General features: G+C 34.5%; 3 protein-coding genes across 3 annotated transcripts; 2 read left to right on the top strand and 1 right to left on the bottom strand.

Moving 5' to 3' along the window:
- The first annotated feature begins 8,264 nt into the window (after positions 1–8,264).
- On the top strand, positions 8,265–9,734 carry LOC112784367 (uncharacterized). Its single transcript, XM_025827546.3, has one exon. It carries the CDS (start codon positions 8,512–8,514, stop codon positions 9,517–9,519), a length of 1,008 nt encoding a protein of 335 aa, XP_025683331.1. The 5' UTR covers positions 8,265–8,511; the 3' UTR covers positions 9,520–9,734.
- A 1,936-nt stretch (positions 9,735–11,670) lies between these two features.
- LOC112784226 (3-ketoacyl-CoA synthase 7-like) lies at positions 11,671–13,313 on the top strand. The gene has a single exon (XM_025827366.3). It carries the CDS (start codon positions 11,775–11,777, stop codon positions 13,131–13,133), a length of 1,359 nt encoding a protein of 452 aa, XP_025683151.1. The 5' UTR covers positions 11,671–11,774; the 3' UTR covers positions 13,134–13,313.
- On the bottom strand, positions 13,300–19,530 carry LOC112784225 (alpha-mannosidase 2). The gene is made up of 4 exons (XM_025827364.3): positions 18,709–19,530; positions 17,758–17,907; positions 17,500–17,532; positions 13,300–16,586 (listed from the first exon to the last, which is right to left on the bottom strand). Exons 1-4 carry the CDS (start codon positions 19,255–19,257, stop codon positions 13,848–13,850), a joined length of 3,471 nt encoding a protein of 1,156 aa, XP_025683149.1. The 5' UTR covers positions 19,258–19,530; the 3' UTR covers positions 13,300–13,847.
- Positions 19,531–20,514: the final 984 nt, after the last annotated feature.

Below are 20,514 nucleotides of genomic sequence, written 5' to 3' on the forward strand. Positions count from 1 at the left end.
ACAAATCAAATTATATAATATAAGGTTAAAATGGTATTAAAGTAAAACGATAAAAAAAAAAAAGAATTATCTACCCCAATAAAAAATTCTACAGAAAGGAGAGAGAGTACCTGGAAAAGAAAGAGATAGAGGAAGAATAGGAAGAAAAAAATATCTCTGAACAACGCAATAGAAAAAATGAGAAGGGGTAATAGTGAAAAAAAAAAGAAAACAAAATTTATAAAATTATCTGTGTCCACCCTTCCAAATCTCGTGTCCATCATTGTCCTTAGTGGACACAAAAGTATAAAAAACTGTCTCGGAGACAATATGTCCACTATCCATGTCTCTGCTTCCAAACACTTTTTAAACAAGTGTTGTCCATGTCTCCATGTCCTGCCCCCGAAAACAAACGCTACCTTAATGCAAAGTAAGGGACTAATTTAGTGCATATACAACGATGACATAATGGATGACACGTGGACGAATACTGTTGCGACTTGCGACACATGACATAAACGGACACGTGATCAAATAACATTGTGACACGTGGCACAACCATCCACGTCAGCATGCCACGTGTCACTGGTCACCACGTCATCATACCATTACACGTAGCCAAATCATGAAGTGACACGTATCACTTACAGTCTACGTTATCATGCCATGTCATCACGTTGTTAATGGAAAATAGGTCAAAGACTAATATGGTGCGCTTTTTTCAATCTCAAGGACGTAATTGGTGCAATTAAAATCTTAAGGACAATTTTAGTGCACGACACCAATTTCATGGACCATTTTAGAGTTTAACTCTCATTTTGATTGATAATAAAAATTAACTAACAAATTTAAACACAAAATCATGTAATTTCGCATGCCAAATTCGAAACTCTTTTATCAGAAAATTGTTGTTATTTCCTTCTCAATCATCATGCATTTGATTAAGCTAAGTACCTTGATCAATTATCCAGGACAATCAAAACTTATTACCACCGGATTACTTTTCGTATATATATTTCTCATAACTGTAAATGAATAAATTATCAGATCATAAAAAGAATTATCAATTATGGTTTGCGCAGCGGTATCAAATACTTGCAATTTTGTTAAGAAATCAACTAGTTAGAGTGATTTCTTATTAATGTTACTTTTTAGGAGGGATTTAGCTATTATAAAAATTATAGTTGTCATAATCGAACAAGTTAGATTATTAAATTATTAAGTTATTGATTCAACTAGTAAATTATAGATTGAATTAGTTAACTCGATTATAATTAAATAATTATATAAAATTTAATTTAATTTTTTATTTTTAATTTTATTTTATATTAGATTAACTATTATTTTTAAATTTTAATAATTTATTAATTAGTTTATATTTATTAAAAAATAAAAATTACAATTATAAAAATAAAAAATATATTGTAATGAATATTTTTTTAATTTGTAAATATAATTTAATTTATTCACGTAATGTGTTTAATAAAAAAAAATCATCGATTGCAAATAAAGAACAACTTAGTCAATTTGATTAGATTTTTTTTAGTTAATTTTCATCAATTTTTATTAAATTTGATTATATTTGATCAAATTAATTATTTAATATGTTTAAATGATGATTCAATTTGATTTTTTTATTCGAGTTTGGACCGATCAAATCGAACCGAATTAGATAACTACGATAAAAGTCATGTAGAGAAGTTGGCGAGATCTTATATATTATAATTAATAATTAATTAATCAATAGATGAAAGAATAAACAAATGGTGTGGGTCCATGTATACGATTGATCCTTAATGCTTCATCAATCATCATCATCAATTCATCATCAAGCTTCGACGATCCCCCAATGATTTGATGTCATTGGTTTCGCACTTCCAAATTGAAAAATATATATAAGATAAGATAAAATAAAATAAAATAACAAAAATATAATAAAGGCTTAATGAATGAAAACCCCCACATAAAACTCTTCACTATTCGTCTCTTCCATCACCTAGAAATTGAATCATAGATTGGTAGTTCTAGAAAGAAAGGAAAAAAATACAGGTAATGACTGCAGAACTACCAACCTTCCTTTGTGTAGTTCTACGCTTTTCACACACGTGTCAAGATCGTAACACGTGATACGTGTCAATTAAGCAAGCAAAAACTAGTTCACATCACACCCGCATAATAATAATAATAATAATAATAATAATAATAATAATAATAATAATAATAATATAATATTTAAAAAGTTTCTTTTTGAAGGTCTACTGAGATGAGATTTTAAAAAAAATTAATTATTTTATTAATTTTTATAATTTTTATTAAATTTATAATTAAATTTTTTTAAATTTTTTTAATTAAATTTTTATTTTTAATTTTTTAATTAGATTTGTATTAGTGTAAAGAATATTCGATTTAATAGAATATTTTTTATAAATTAAAAATATTTATAATTAAATATTTGATTATATATTTTTAAAAAAATATTTGATTAATTTTAATATTTTTATACAAAAATAATTTAATTATAAAATTAAAATAATATAAAAATTTAAGTATAAATTTAATAAAATTATAAAAAATAACATACCAATTAAACTAAAAACCAAAAGTGTATAGTAACTAGTGAGATTGAAGAAGGAGCTAGTGATGGCGGCAAAGCGTGAATTAATGGGCTCACATACATTACCAAACTTTAGCACACTCTTACCCAATTGGTCACTGTCCCATTCTCTAATTTCTCTTACTTTCATGTGCACTTTTTTCTTTACATAGTTTTTCTAAGGATAAGTTTAGCAGGTGTGTGTTTGGATTATGATTTTAAATTGGAATTTGAATTAAAGTAATTTTATAGAATTAATTTTGGATAAAAGTAAATTTGTGTTAATACGATTTATATTTGACAATTTTATATTAAAATTTATTTTGATAAAATAAATATTGTTTAGATAATATTAATTAAAATCATTTTTAGATAGATAATTATTAAAAAGGATATGGCATTAAATTATAATGTTATTTTTTTATATTTTTTATATGTTTTTATATAGTATATTTTTAGTACTCTTAGTATTTTTTTTAGTACGTTATAATTTTTTATTATTATTATTATTTATAGTTAATTTTTTTGTTTAATTTATTTTACCTAATGCGACCAATAGATTATATTATAAAAAGATAATAACAAAAATATAATACACACAAATTACTATTATAAAAATGAGGATGTTAGGGGTCAGTAACTTTTGTGATTTGTAACCATCAAATAGCCATCAATGATGGTTTTAATGGTGTGAGATTGGTGTAAGATTTCATTCAATTACTTATTTTTCTTTGCTGGTTATATGCTGGCCAGAATTTAACAAAGTTGCTGGCCCCTAGACTTTTTCTATAAAAATATATAATGCCAAAAAAATTAATAAAAAATATAAATAATAAATAATAAATAATTCGTATAAAAAATAATAAGAATTTTATAAATAATACAATAATATGTATAAAGGATAAAGTTGGTAAAAAAAATATTAAATATCAATGGCTAAAAGTCAGTTAGTGCAATGTAGAAGCTAGAACTTGTTGTTTCTCGTAAACTTGGTTTTATGACCAAAATCACTTCAGCATTTATAGATAGAAAAATTTGTCAAACCAAAAATTGAAATTTTAAAAAAGTTATAACGTATTTTTTTTTTGCCAAACACACTCTAAATAATTTAGCATGTACCTAAAATTAGCGGAAAGTTATGATGTGTTTTAACTTTTAAGAATGAGAAACTAATAACTAAAATTACTGAAATTACAGTGTGACCCTTGTACAGGCATTTTTGCTACCATATCATCTACATAGACTTCCATATTCTGACCTATTTGCTGTTGGAATACTTTGTCCATTAATCTTTGATATGTCGCACCTACATTCTTTAAGCCAAAAGACATTACCTTGTAACAAAAATTTCCATGTTCTGTTATAAAAGCTGTTTTGTTTTGGTCCTCTGGGTGCATCAAAATCTGGTTATAACCAGAGTATGCATCCATAAAACTCAAGGTTTTGAAACCAGAAGCATTATCAACTAACTTATCAATGCAAGGTAATGGATATGCATCTTTAGGGCAAGCTTTGTTTAAATTTGTAAAGTCGACGCACATGCGCCATTTACCTGAGTTTTTCCTTACCATTACCACATTTGATAGCCATGTGGTGAAGCAGATCTCTCTGATGAAGCCTGCATTGAGGAGTTTCTTGGTTTCTTCAAGTGCTGCTTGTTTTTTCTCCTCTCCGAGGTTTCGCTTCTTTTGCGCCACTGGTCGGACTGTCTTATCAATCGCTAGTTTGTGGCAGATAACCTCTGGGCTTATTCCCGGCATGTCGTCCGGCGTCCACGCGAATAGGTCGGCATTCTGGCGCAGTATGTGTATGAGTTTTGTTCGCTCATCCCCCTCCAGTGCTTTTCCGATGTGAGTATACTACTTTTCATCTGCTGTTAATGTTACTCGATGCAGGTTGTCCATTGGTTGAGGTCGCTCGCCGAGGTCTTCTCTTGGGTCGAGATCGGCTAGCATTGTGGTTTCGGCAGAATTGTGTATCACTTGGACTTGGGGCCGAGCTATTTGTTTCGTTTGGATTTGCTTTAGACTAGCATTGTGTATCACTTGGACTTGGGGCCGAGCTATTTGTTTCGTTTGGATTTGCTTTAGACTAGCATTGTAGCACTGCCGAGCTTCTTGGTGATCAACGTACACTGTTGCTATTCTGTTTTTCTGCACTGGAAACTTAACACACAGGTGTAACGTGGACACTACCGCTTTGAATATATTCAAGGCAGGTCTCCCAATTATAATATTATAAGGGTTATAACAGTCTACTATTAGGTACTGAATATCAATGGACTTTGACATAGGGATCTCTCCCATTGTGGTCGTTAGCCATATGTGTCCCATGATGGGGACCCTCTCTCCGGAGAACCCAATTAGCTCTCCCGAGGAGAGCTGTATTAGTTTTTCTGACAACTTCATCTTTTTAAAGGTAGAATAAAACAAAACATCAACGCTACTACCTGGGTCCAGCAGTGCTTTCCTTACCAACAGCTCTCCAACCTGTATAGAGATAACTACTGGGTCGTTGAGGTTAGGGCTTGCCGATCTGAAGTCTGATTGATTGAAGGATATTGTGACATATGGGTCCTCCTCCTTCTTTGGCTGCACTGTTCCCTCGATTGCTAGCATCGCCCTATAGCTTTATTTTCTGGCCAAGTTTGTTTCACCTCTGCCTACGTATCCTCCTGATATGTGGCTGATGATTCCTCTTGACGGATCATGAGTTGTCTGTTCTTTTTTGTTCTTATCTGTCACTGCTTGTTTGTGCTCGTTTCTGTCCGAGTTTGCCCCTCTGGCTTTCTGACCTTTGACATATTTGTCTAAGAGCCCTTGGCGTGCCAGTCTTTCTAGCAGGTCTTTTGCAACGATGCAGTCGTCCGTGGTATGGCCGAACTTCTGGTGGAAGGCACAATGCTTGCTTTTATCTACGAACCGTTGGTCTTGGTAGTTCCCTGCTCGGGCTGGTGGCTTCACAATTTTGGCATTCAGAATCTCTTTGATGATGTTTTCTCTCTTGGTATTGAATCTGGTATACGTGTTGTATTTTGGTGTGAGCTTGAAGGGACTCTTTGTATCCTTGTTGCCTGGTGATCTGAAAGCTTTTTCCTCATCCCTCCGTTGTGGTTGTCTGTCCGGCTTTTGGGCCTCGCGGAGTTCTTCAATCTCCATTTGACTTGCAGCCCTTTCTCGGAACTCCTCCAGTGTTTTTGGTTTTGTTATCGCAATGGTTTCCCGGAACTTGCCTGGTCGGAGGCCGGCTTTGAGGGCATGTAAGTGGACAGCCGGATCCAAGTCTTGGATCTCCATAGTAGCCTCGGCAAACCTGGTCATGTAGGCCTTTAAGCTCTCGTGTTGGCCTTGCTTGATCGTGCCTAGGTAGTCTGATCCATGGACGTATATTCTCGATGCAGCAAAGTAGTCAATAAAGGATCTCGCCAGTTCCTCAAAAGAGGAAATTGAACCTGCAGACAGTTTAGAAAACCACAGTAATGTAGCACCATCAAGATAAGTAGGAAAAGCTCAACAAAGCACGGGCTCGTTGTTAGCGCCGTTAAAAAACATCATGGATTGAAACTTTTTGACATGAGCTCGGGGGTCACCGAACCCTTTGTATGGCTCCAGTGCCGTAGGTAGTAAAAGTTTTTCGGCATCTGGAACTTAGTGATCTCGTCAAAAAAGGGGTTTTCGAGGATGAGCTTCTCTTTTGGTGGAGTGATGTTAAGGGGATCTGTGTTGCCTTGCACCGAGCTTTTCGAACTTTCTCCTTCGTGCTTTTCATTGTTCTGTGCGGACAGTTCAGCTATCCTCTGCACCTCCGCCTGGAGTTCGGCGATTTGAGCTAGGAGCTCTGCTTGTGTGGGTTGAGGGTTTTCATTGTCAGCCATGTCCGAGGACCGGGAATCCTGCAAAACAAGGTAAGAAACAAAATAAAATTGATGGTGAGGTCAGATATATTCCGGGCCCCACGGTGGGCACCAAGTGTTTCGTCCTGGTATTGGGGTGGCCGAGCTTTAGCAATTCTGAGCAGGCGACTGTTTGAGAGGAAGAACTATACGTCGGCCAGGATCGAACACCGCAGCGGGAATACCTGCAAAAGATACTCCGACGCTCAAGTCAATAATAATCTTTAGTGAATCAGTTAAGTAAAGAATAGAAGACTGAGAATAGAACCTGATCTTTAGCCGAGAATATTAGTTTGGCTTTATAAAAGCTGTTTTACCCATTTACTGTGGATAAGTTTGAGTTTGTAGATTGGTTATGATATTCTGTTTTAGTAATTAAGTTTGTTGGGCATGTTTCCTTTGTTTCAAATAAGTGAGGTCGATCTTATCTACTCGCATGCCAAACTTTTCGGGTGGCCGAGGATTGAGGTGACGAATCAGTAACAATTTTTGTTTAGGAAATCCAAGCTTGATTTCTCTTTTGCAGGTATTCTAGATCATGTGCTCGTGTAAATTTTTTCCCCCAACGATGATGATCTATTTTCTCTGTTTTACATGTTCACCAGTTCACCTTGATTCATTTATTATAAAATAAAATAGCTAGGAAAACTCTAAGTTATAGGTCTTGTGATAATAATAATAATAATAATAATAATAATAATAGTAATAATTAACAACTTTCATTAAACAAAATCAATAAAATAAATTTTTATATAGTAAATAAATAATTAAATTTATCAAATTATTTAACAATTATTGATTATTAATTTTACACAAATATAATTACATATGAATATTTATTTATTTTTTCTACACACACGTATACATATATAATTACATATACTTATTTATTAATAAAAAAAATATATATGCATAAATCATTATATTTTTCGCATCTTTACAACTTTATCAAAATAAGCACGATACTTAAAGTTTTTTACTACTACATAGAGGTGTACATAAAAAAATTAAAATGTGATTAATTGATTAAAAAATTATAATTATATTTTGATTAATCAATTTAATAGAATAATTTAAAAAATTATATTTATATTTTTTAAAATAATTTAATCAAAATCAAATTAAAAAAATTTAGTTTTTAACTGGTTACTAAAACCAAATTTAAAAAAATTCTAATTTCAATTTTTTAGATTAAAAATTCAATTTAAAAGAATGGTCATTTTTGTAAAAACTGGTTTTTTAATAAAAACCAAATTTTTTGTTTTTTTTAGTACAAAAACCATTTTTTTTTAAAAATCAGTTATTTTTTAAAATCAATTTTTATTTTTATAACTAATTAAAAATCAATTTTTTTAATTTTTTAGTCAGTTAATAATCAATTTTATCATATAAAATTAATTTGGTTAATTAACTAAAATTAATTTTTTGGTTAAATAAAAAATAAATTTAATTTTTAAATTAACTAAATCATGTAAATCCCTACTGATACATTCTTGTTTTTGTTATTGGTTTTTTTATTTTGATATTAGTACTTTAAAATGTTCTATAAATATTCGTTATTTGTTGAGAAAAATAATAATAACCACCTAACAGACTTAAAAAAATATCATTAAAGATAGTAATAAAAAAACAGTAAAACCGAATAAAATATTCTAAACTAAACTTATATAGACCACTTTACTAGTAAATTATGAACTCTAACTACTGGTTAGTCTTTTAGAATCTGTGTCTTATATATATATATATATATATATATATATATATATATATATACACATGAAAACAAAATTAAAAATTTTAAAAAAATTCCCAAAATAAAAAATCTAAGCTAATAAACAAGTTCCACAACCCTTGCCATTCACATTCACATTCACGTTCACACCCTATATATGACATATCCCATTTCACAACCGCCACACACTTTCCTTCATTTCAACCAAACTCTCTTTCGCTCTTTCCTTCTTTTCATCGTTATTTCTCTCTCTGCGTTAAAAAATAAAGGTAAAGCCAAAACGGAACCGCATTCTTCAAAGCAAAAGTGCCTGCCATGATGCAACAACATGAACCTTCTTCTTCTTCTTCTTCTTCTTTTTCTTTACACGTGTCACCATCTCCCAGCTTCAGCAGCTACTCCTCCGAAACTCTCGCCGATATCGCCGCCCGCGTCATCAACGAGCTCCGCCAAAACCCTCACCAAAACGACGCCGCTTCCGTCCTCGAAGACGACGACGACTCGCTCTTCCCGCCCTGGGAAAATGAAAACGACAACCACCCCCACCAAAACGACGACAAAGCCAACCAAAACGACGACGATGACTTCGAGTTCACGTTCGTTTCAAGAGAACAAAACACTTCGCCAATTTCTGCAGATGACATTTTCTACAACGGTCAGATCAGGCCTCTGTACATGTACCCTCTCTTCGGCGCTCCTTTAAGAAACGACATCAACAACGCCGTCGTTTCTTCGGTTTATTCTCAACAAGAGGCTCCCGTTCCCGTTAATTACGACGATGCTTCCACAACGATTCAGCGTCGTTTGCCTCTAAGGATGCTGATGTTCGAGGAATCGTGTTCGTCTGAAAACGACAGCGTCGTGGACGACGATAACAGTCTCGAAAGAGTTCCCGAAGGAACGTACTGCGTTTGGAATCCAAATAACGCGAAAGTAGCTGCGAGGGACCGGAATAACAAGAAGAGCAACTCCACTGGCACCTCTTCTTCGAAGCGGTGGAAGATTCGAGAACTTCTTCTTAGGAGCCACAGCGATGGAAAGGGTAACAAGAATAGGGGTAGTACCAGTGGTAACGGTAACGGTAACGGTGACGGTGGTAGTGGTAGTGATCTTGATAAGAAGCGTGATTTTGTGTTTGGAGTTACGAGCAAGAGGACAAGCAAGGTTGCGGCGGCGAAGGCGGGATCTGGTGACGGTTACGGCGGCGCGTCCGGGGAGCGTGATGGAAAGAGCGGTTGGAAGTCGGTGTTGCCTTATAGGCAGGAGTTGATTGGAATTTTTGCAAATGTCAATGGGGTTGGTCGTAATTTGCACCCCTTTTAATATCAATTTTAATGATATTTAACTATTTAGAGTATTATTTTATTTTTTTATTTTATGAATTTGGTTTTCAAATTATGTAATATTTTTTGTTTGTTTTTCCCCCTACTTTTTGCTGAGGGTCTCACCATGTTAATACGATTTTTTTTGGTAATTTAATGACATAGTATACGGCTAATAACTAATATATAATAAGAATATGAGATAGATTTAACGTATAATTCTTTTTAATATTTTTATATATTATATAATTTATATATTGTAATTTTAATTGTATTTTAGGTAACAAGTATGTTGTGACAAGCATGAAAGAAATGTTTTGTGAATTGTGACTTATTTGAGATTATATAATTTATTCATATATTAAACTTTTCCTATGAGTTATGATTTTCTAGGAGAAATTAACGATAATGGATTGGTGGGGTTTGTTTGGAATTGAATTGGCACACATGACATGATATAGTGGATTTCAGCAAAAGAAAGATGGCCAGTATATATATGGGTTTACTTTTTCATGTGCCAACTCACAGAAGGATTTCTTAGCGAAGCCTACAATGACTATATCATATGATAATGATAGTAATATAATTAACGATATTTAGGTTTCTTATAAAATCAGCATAAATCTATATTTGCGGCATTGGCGACACAATCGGCACAAGTAATTAGAAGGATGATGGGTGTGCTTAGCAAATTTTGCATATGAATATGGTGTGCTAAATTGCTAATGCAGCCTAAATTGACAGTTATTTTATTTTATTTTATTTATTTATTTTGCAGTATCGTGTGGGTCTCACACGGCACAAACTTGGATAACAAGATTATGCTAAAGTGTGTGCCCAGAAAAGCAAAAGACTGTATTATATGTGCTAAAGTAATCATATAGTAGAATAGTAAAAGTTGATGTACACATAAAAAAGGGAAGAATAATATTAAAACTTGTAATAGAAATGGTCTTTCTAGATATTAGCAGCTTTGGACCAACGGGATTTGGCAATTGCATGGAGAAGTTAATTCAACTTAAAAAATTAAAAAGAGAAGATAGACATGTCCCAAACACTAAGGAAGAAAATTTTAGATTTTGTTTAAGTCTTATTTATGATGAAAGCATTAGTAGGGGAAGTTTTATTTTTCATGTTATTTGGTGTATGTGTGGTATAAACACCGCTCACATGATCAAGATTTTTCAGGTATTCGAATGAACAAATACGAAACCACTCATATCTTATCTATGAGCATATGTCACAAAAAGTGAGTTAGTTCAAGCACATGCAAAAGAAAGATTGGAGAGGAAAAACCTAGATGCATGAGGAATAGGATAACGTTTACCCTTGAGAAAAATGAGAAAATTTCAATCCCATAAACTTTGTTGATTTCTTTAGTTTTAGAGTTTAATTTGGATGTATTAATAGTTTAAATTTTCTATTAAGTTATTTAATTATATTTTTTTTTCTGAATATACAGTTTATGAAATTAATAAAAAGAAAAATTATTTTTGTTGCCATATATATATATATATATATATATATATATATGAGAAATATGGAAGACTTCGATATATAAAATTATGAATAAGTTATTAAAATAGTACAAAACTTTATATTGCTGGAAAAAATTATCTCGAAAGATACTATTGGCAAATAAATTTTTGAAAGATTTAAAAATGTTATAAAAATTATTAGATATTAAATATATATTCTCAAAAAAAATTAGAAATTAATTTTAATGCATTCTTTTATAAATATGATAAAAAAATGAGACATTGCTATTTTTTATATATTTTTTAAATAATTATTCAAATATTTTCACAAAGATTTGGATTAAATACACAAATACTTTGTCAAATACAAAATTTAGGGTTTAAAATTTGAAATGTAAAATTTATGATTTAGTGTTTAAGGTTTAACCATACGAACTCAACTAAGGTTAGTTCTATCATTTACTCCATTTTTAATGTTATATGGTTAGCTCAAAGTGTCACACAAACATTGTGACTATCACATATTAGGGTCAATTTCCCTAGAAAATGGAATGCAACACGAATGTTATGATTATTTTTTGCTGTATGAAATGTAGGTCACGCAAACAGGATGCCAATATGCATGAGAAAAGACTAAAGAGATAAGAGTAGTTGCATTTTGAAACCACTTTCTTGAATAACAACAAAACAAAACTTCTTTCTTACTTACTAAAATGAAGTGGTTCTTTACATTTGAAGTAATAATATATGAAACACACAAAATTATTATAAGCTTATTATGACCATGGAAACTCTTGTATGCAAATATTTTTCTCTCATATGTGATGGCTCAATCTATGTGACACAATACTTTGCAATTGTGTCAATAATTTTGATATCCCTTTTCTTTTATTTGAGATCCAATGGTGTCTACCTTGTTGACTATGTTTGTTATTCACCTCCTAATCATTTAAGAGTTCCTCACTCCCATTTCGTAGAACACTCTGAATTTTGCAACTTTGACCAAGATATCTTAGACTTTGAAATGAGAGTGTTGGAAAGATCAGGGATTGGAGATGAGTCATGCATGCCACCACCAGTTCATGAAATCCCACCAAATTGTTCTTTGAGGAATGGAGTTGCAGAAATGGAAATGGTTCTTTTCGAAATTGTTAAAGACCTTTTGTCCAAGCACAACGTTCATCCCAAAAGCATTGACATCCTTGTCTCAAATTGCAGCTTGTTCTGTCCCACACCCTCAATTCCATCCATGATCATTAACAGATTTGGACTCAGAAGCAACATAAAGAGTTTCAACCTCAGCGGAATGGGCTGCAGCGCCGGAATATTGTCGATAAGCTTGGTGAAAGATCTTCTCAGAGTTCATAAGAACTCATTGGCTTTGGTTCTAACCACGGAGGCTATAGCTCCGAATGGATACCAAGGGAAATCGAAGTCCAAGATCATGACGAACGTGTTGTTCCGAATGGGGGGAGCAGCAATCTTGATTTCTAACAGAAAACAGGACAAGAAAATTGCCAAGTATGAACTTCAACATCTTGTGAGAACCCATTTAGGATCAGACGAAAAAGCATACAAATCTGTGTACCAGGATCCTGATAAAGATGGTGTCGTTGGTGTTTCCTTGTCACGTGAGCTTCTTCGTGTTGCTGCGTCGGCTTTGAGGACCAACATGAGAGAGCTAGGCCCTCTTGTCCTACCATATTCTGAGCTGCTTCGCTACGTATGGTCAGCAATTCAAACAAAACTCTTGCCATCAGGGGACCAGAAAAAAATCTATCTACCGAATTTCAGGAAGGCGTTCGAGCATTTTTGCATTCATGCAGGGGGAAAATCGGTTATTGACGCCATAGAAGAGAGTTTGAAGCTGCAGAAGGAAGACGGAGAAGCATCTAGGATGGCATTGTATAGATTCGGCAACACTTCATCTTCTTCTGTATGGTATGAACTGTGCTATTTGGAGGCAAAAGGAAAAGTAAAGAAAGGAGATAGGGTTTGGCAAATTGGATTTGGAAGTGGATTCAAGTGTAACAGTGCAGCATGGAAATGCATTGCTAACATTGATCCAAATGAAAGGAATGCATGGTCTGGTATAATCCATTCATATCCAATTGAGATACCTGTGTTTGATTGTTGAAGGGAAAAAACATATTGTAGGTTCAAGAAGCATAATCATTTAGCTCTATAGCTTGCAATGTCATTTGGATAGAATAATTTTAACTCAATGTCTTCTTCATCATGTATTTTAAAGCATTTCAATCTACTTGTTGCTGTGGCTACAACCAATTTGTGTTGCAATAAAATTCTAAACAGAACATCATTCATAATGTTCAAGCATCATTCATAGTGCTCATCATGAATGAAGAGTCAAAAACTACAATCATGTCAATGTTCAACATTGCTAACTTCTTGAGCCTACAACCAAAGAAAGAACTAACTGCTTTAGCATACATAGAGGTATTAGATCTGTACATGTATCACTAACCTCCCTCAAGAGAAGTGTTCTACAATAACATGCAAGCCAATAAAGCAAAATTCACCCTTTTTGTTTTAAACTAAGTTCAAGAAAACATAAACATAAATGCTACAGAAACATACTAAAACAAACAAGAAGCCGCAAGGTGCTATCAGCTCATACATTTTTACTAAGAGGCAATCTACAAAAGTCTCCGGTCACACTTCCTCGGCCGAAGCCGTTCCTCTTTCCTTGAATTTTACCTCAAATTGTGTTTTCACCTGCACTGCCTTAAACACAATGGTTACATGAGAAAGCGGTTTGAGAATAGTTCATTCTTACCGTTCCTTGCAATTCGGCTTAAATCAGCGGCAAAAAGGCTTAGTGATGATGATTCTATTGTAGTGGTGGCCGCAGATCCAACTTGTATGCTTGCAGTTCCATGGGCGACATGACAACGTGCCCCTCTTGCGCAAGATCTCCAAACTGCTCCGTGAATCCCATTATTTCCGGGTCCTCATGGAGAAGATTCAAGGAAGTTGCTTTGACCTTCACGACTGCAAGATCTTTGAACATGGAGAACAGGTTCACAGGGTCTTCGGCCAGGTTGGTGCATTGTGATCTTCCCTTCCGGCAGTATGAAGAATCCCAATGTCTCCTGTGCAGAATTATGGAAAATCTAGAACCTTCTGGTGTTTGCTGCAAAAACTTTAGGGGCCTGGGAATCTTTAAGTTTACTATGTGCAAATCGCATGGCAATGGAGCAGCCAGAGGAGAAAATGATCTAGGTGGTGGCTTTGCGGATAGGTCCAGAGCCTTCTTGGAAATGAATGCATGTAGTGGATAGTTCAAGTGAGAACCGGCTCGGTGAGAGAAAAGAGAAGGGCTAAAAGCAAAAGAGCTGGAACCCAAATTTGTGACGGCAGAAACGTTACGTTCCAAAGTTATGTGGAAGACAACATTCATCACACGGTTATCCGTCACTCCTTGGCCGAGACCACGGCCATCATCTCTAGGCAGGCGACGGTCAAGCATTATCTCTAGCCATCCTTCTTGAAGGCTTGCTGCACCCAGTGATTGCCGAGAGTGGACAGAAAACCGTGAGCCACTGGATCCTTGAATGAATGCAAGAGACGGCATAGGGTAGAAATTGCCTTGCAGGGGGATCTTATCATAAGTTTCCCGTCGGCTCATCTGAAATCCATTCAAATCAGAATAAAATATCCTGTTATTATCAACATCTGTTTTGTATCTAACTATCATCTCTCTATCATTGAAAGCATGGCTATTCATCTCCACATGATATTCCTTTTCAACAACAAACCCTTGGACTGTATTCTCTCCATTATATAGGCGAGTGCTATGAGAAATGGGAGAATCCGCCCAACCTGTTTTCGGGTACGAGTATACTTCCTGCATCAAAGGGCCTTCTGAGATCAGCAATTGTCCGCCTTCTTCGATAATAGACTGAGCATGACCCCTAGGTTTGAACAAGTATGCTCCACCCGAACTAGTATACATACCGATTTCCTCATTTACAGTAGTTGGAGAACCATGTTTCAAGGATATCTTCTGCAACAGACCATTCCTCACATCAAAGGTAAGTTTTTTATGCTGATTCTCAATTTCAGCCACATCACCTTGTGTTTCTGAGCAAGAGTACGGAGTAAGACAGGGAACGGAACCAGATTTGGAGAAAATTTTCAATTTTGCAGGCACTGCCTTTGCACAGCCATCAAAACCATGCGAAATGTAATAAGTCTCCAACCCCATTGCAGGAATGGAGACTTCCCAGTGAAGCCGATGCTTCCCGGTAAAGATCTTGCTATTATGATGCTGCAAATCCGGAGAAATTTGGCTTTGAATGCAACTCCAGTTAGAATCAACTACAGTAACATCAGGACTGTCAACAACAACCATTACAACTTCTTCTCTGGTTTGCTCCAAAGGATTGAAAAGTACCACTGTTTGGTAAACACCCTCCCGAATACCAATCACTTTATGCAATGGCTGAGCATCATATTTAGTTCTCACCAATGACGGCTCAAACTGAGCCGGAGTTACATCTAATTTCTCAAAGCGGATACCGAGAAGAGGCTCAATGGCCTTTGACATAAAAAGCTGCAGGTCCTGTAATGAAGTGTGCATCCGCATACCATAGTCCATAACCACATGATCTTTAGCAGTACCAGTTACCCCATCATGATGCTGAAAAAGAGCCAAGTTCCTTCTTGCCGCAGTTAACTTATACGAAAACCCCGTTCCCAGTTTCTCACAATTTGATCTATGACATATTCCGAGTACTAGGGCTACCATCATTTCTGTGGCACGAAGTGTCTGCTCTAGTACCCTATCCACAGCCTTGAAGAAGGGCCGTGAAACATAATAACCACTCCAGTAATCTTTTTCCCGATCAGAATAGGTAAAAAAATCACCTGACAGAGAAGGAAAACCTTCAACTATACTAGATCCTATTTCACCGCGAACAGTATAATTTATTCTCTCTGACTCCTCACGCAGGGTTTGAAAGTAATCATCCAAAGTGCCGAATTTTGCCTCCGCATTCAGACTGGGATTTGAATTAATATAATCAAATAAAATTTGGTAATTCCTGAATTGGGCTTCTGCTTCCTCAATATTAATATAGCGAAAATCATCACCGAGAGGAATAAGAAGAGTGTTGGTTCGGTACAAAGTAGATTTTTTCTTATATTGATCCAGGAGCTTAAGTGCTCTCTCCTGAACATTATCCTGAGTGGTTTCCTCGGGATTTATTCTCCATGGGCACTGTTCATAAGGAAAACCGGGCATGCGTGCAAAGTCAAATTGACAACAAACTGCAGGCTCGGGGCCACATGTATGAGGTATATCATATGAATAAAAGGGCATCATGTGGACAAAAATATCAGTTGTTTCCTCTGCATCCCAGCTCTGACGCCATATGTATTCTAAATTCTTATGCCACGCAAGTTCTTTCTTCAGCTCGTAATGGGTCCTCTGGATAAGCATGTTGTCGAAACCCATACGACGCAAAAGGTATGCCATGGTAGCTGAATAACCAAATGGATCTATCGCCCAAGAATTTTTTGGAATGAACCCAAGGGTTTCATTCAACCACAGGTTGCCTTCTGTCACCTGATACATAATTTTACAAAGATTAAGTACCACGATCGAATAACAAATCTCTAGAGCTAAAGGGTTGTAGTTTGACACGAACATGAAATCACATGATTGACAGATTGAACAATGGAAACATAATTTGTTCTTCTGATAAATGAGTACTAAGTACATCGACAAACCCAAATAGAAATCGTATTCCATTGACACTGAGTTCGATTGTATTGCAAAGAGTTAAGATTTATACAAGTTGACATGACCAAGATACACAGTATTATTGGGTTAGGAAGAGTTGAAACTTATTTAGCGTTACTAATTGCAACAGCACTATATCTTAGATGCCACTTTGAAAGATAAAACTTATGAAAATACATCACAGATCATAGAATCTTAAAATAAATATAAGACTGTTTTATCCAAATAATGGGTGGGTAAAACACCAACTAAGATAACATTGTTGCCAAAATACAAAAAGAAACCTTTGTTAAAAGATTGATAGTAAAAATATTTAAAAGCATCAATAAAAACTTATTTGGTTGAGGAGCATCAATAAATACATCTCAAACATATATTTCATCAAACTTCATATCACATTATGATGCCCAAATAAATTATTAATAAGCACAAAAGAGAAACGTGGTGACTTTAAATTTGATCATCAGTAGTATATTTAGGCAAATAATAGATCACTTGTTGCATTCCTAAATAAAGAACCATTTACTTAGTGACTTAACTGAATAAGCTAAAAAGTGTGGAAGCAATAATATCCATCACATGACAGCCAATCATGCATACTCACAGAAGTTAGTAGGAAAGTATATTGGACTGTTCCTATTATTGAAATAATGAATAATGATCAACAGAAAAAAATACATTAATACAACAACACCACATATATGCAAGCATAAAGAAGACAAATCTTTCAGCATACCTGTTCAATTATAGCATAATAATGGGAATTCGCCTGCATAGAGGAGAATAAACATAAAAGTTAGATTCTGAGGATTAGCGTTAGGACTTTAACAATGGAGCAGTTTTAAAGAGATTATTATTTAAACTTAAATATTCTATCGAGAATTACGCTCCCTTTTTTACTAAAAAAAAAAAAAAGAAATCAGGAATGTTTCTAGAGCATGCACTTTATTGATAGGAATGAAGCTATATTCAGAGTTAAATAAAAATAAATTACCTCATCATTCATCACCCAGCCACCTCCAACAATTTCTAGTTGCCCATTATTTACTAAATTGGTGAATGCTTCCTTCATGTCATTCGAGGCATCCCTCCACCATCTCTCTAAGTATGACATCTCTTCCCATATGAACTTCCGGCGAGAATCCTGCATATCCAAATTACCTAGTCAATCTCAAAATTCAGGTTCCTTTCAAACTGAAGACTAAAGATGGTTAACAATGGTAAGGACCAAAGCCCTGCGCCAGCATGACAGCAAGCACGAACTGGCGGAGTCAACTGAAAACAGAACCATATACGGAATAGAGGGCTTACAATCAACAAAATTTTTGCCCTTATCAATCCCCCTCTCAGAACACCAACATACATCGATGTTTCGTTTCCCATCTTGAGGCATCAAAACCAGGGTTTTGGAGTTCCAAGTAGAATTCCAGATACACACTTATTCAGCCACTCCAAATTATTCAAGAAAATATAGTAATGCATAGACAGAGTTCATATCACTTCACATTAACCAAAAGTCAAACTTATTCAACCAACAACACTATAACCGTTTTTTTGGTAAGTACATGCTATATAGCTAGCTAAGCTGTTCAAAATCGGAAATTGCTGGTTAGACTAAAGCTTGTTAACATAACATTGCCACTTTCACACATTCACCTAATCACTTATTGTTACCTCAAGAATCACACATAGAGCAACAATATGATCATATTCACATGAGAATGCAAAAAAGTTTATACCGTCGATGTATCAAAATTCATCGTCTTCTAAACCTATATTTTAATACAAGCAACAAACAACTATACATAAGATAAACCTTATCCTACTAAGTAGTGTCTGTTACATGCATCAAACGATACTATAATGTTATAGAGCCAAGCAACAATGGAAATACAAGAATACAAAAATAAAATAAAACAAAAGGATCGGAGTTTTTCTTTGTCACCTTTCTAAGTGCTTCAACAATGGTATCAAGTATATGCCGCGATTGGCGATCATAATACTCCTCCACAGTGAGCTTCCAACCAGGATCATTATGCGAATGAGGAACAACAAAAACCTTCAGTTTCTCATTATCCCACTCATTCCCTTTATAAGTAACACTCCAACCTTGCTTCCAAGCGCCACCATCAACATCCAAGAACTCAATCTTGTCATAGAGAGCTTTGGTAGTGATATCAACACTTGCAGCCATGGCAGTGTAGTTAACATTGCTGTTTCCTTTGAGAAGAACCGGTTTTCTGCTTAAGGGTTTTCTGTATCGAGAAGAACGACCCCTGAAGTGTGATGTGATGGGTTTGGGAACCCCAAATCGGAGGAGAATTATGAGGAATAGGGCGAAGGAGAAAACAAGACCAATGGTGAAGAAATTGGAAAAGATGAAATCTTTGAGCTGTGCTCTTCTTCTTTGCTTTCTGGGTACCTTTGATTTTGGGTTTGATGATGGAAGAATCGATTGGCCCCAGCTTCCACTGCGTCTGCTGCTGAAGGCCATGTTTGGAAGATGGAAAAAAACAAAACAAAAAAGTGATTTTTTTTTTCTTCGTTTTTACATGAAATGGAGATCTATGGTTGGATTCTGATGAAAACAGAAGAGAAGGAACGAGAGAAAAACAAGGTTTTGGATTTGGTGAGTTCTACGATGTGTGTTCTACGTCTTCGATGATGATGATGATGATGATGATTGATAGTGGTGGTGGGATCGAACGTGTGTTGGGGTTTAGGATCAATGGGAAGACCAGACTACAACTGTGTTGCCCAAAAAACCAAAAAAGACAGAATTTGATTTTTTTTTTAAATTATTTTTTTAATTTTTTTTAAAAAAAATAAAAATAATTTATATTTTATGGAAAAAAAAATATTTATCAGGATACAATAATATAAAAATATTTTTTTGGGCTAGTTATATAAATAAATCAAATTGATTTCGAATTTACGCAATTACAACTTTCTGAAATAGGTTACATCTTTGTCCTATTTTAGTTCTATGTAAACTACTACACTCATACGTAATCTGCTACAGGGTAGCACGAATTATGTTGCATTTCGTGTTATGCAGAAACCACTACCAAGTGTCGCAGTTTTTGAAGAAAATCCAACAATGTATAAACCATTATAGGGTCCAGCGGTTTATGCAGCGGCTACCCTAATCTGCTGGAGGATATAGCAGTTTACGTATATGTTGGCTAAAATTGCGATAGCCAGCAACTGATTCTTCATTTGCTAGAGAAAGGAAACATTTGGTTTGAGAGAGAAAATTGTGGCTTGAGAGAGGGAGGACGAGGCTAGGAGAGAATTTGAGAAATTTGGAGAGATCATATTCAAGTGGGATCATGGCAGACGAAAATCATTTGTACCGGTTCAACGGGTTGCTCACGTCGCCGAAGGCATCAATGAAAAGTTTAGTTTGTTTTCTTTTAACTATAAGAGTTGTAGCTGTTTAAATATGTAAGTGAAATTAAATATTTTTTATTACGTAACATTTTTAGAGATTTTGTACATTTAAAAGATGGGATAGATAACACACATTCGTATATGTAAAGTTTGATTAGAATTTTTTTTATCAGTAATTTATTGATTAGACTTTAATATATTAAAAATTTTATGTTTTTTATTATCACTTCTAAAAGATTAGTCAGATAATAGCTATGTAGTTTTTGCACCGGGTTAGAATACTTTTTACGCAATTATTAAATATGTAAGTGGAATTAAATTTTTTTGTTATGTAATGTTTTTGCCATTTTTCCGTATT

The sequence above is a fragment of the Arachis hypogaea genome, chromosome 20 (assembly GCF_003086295.3).
Source record: "Arachis hypogaea cultivar Tifrunner chromosome 20, arahy.Tifrunner.gnm2.J5K5, whole genome shotgun sequence".
Lineage (NCBI taxonomy): Eukaryota > Viridiplantae > Streptophyta > Magnoliopsida > Fabales > Fabaceae > Arachis > Arachis hypogaea.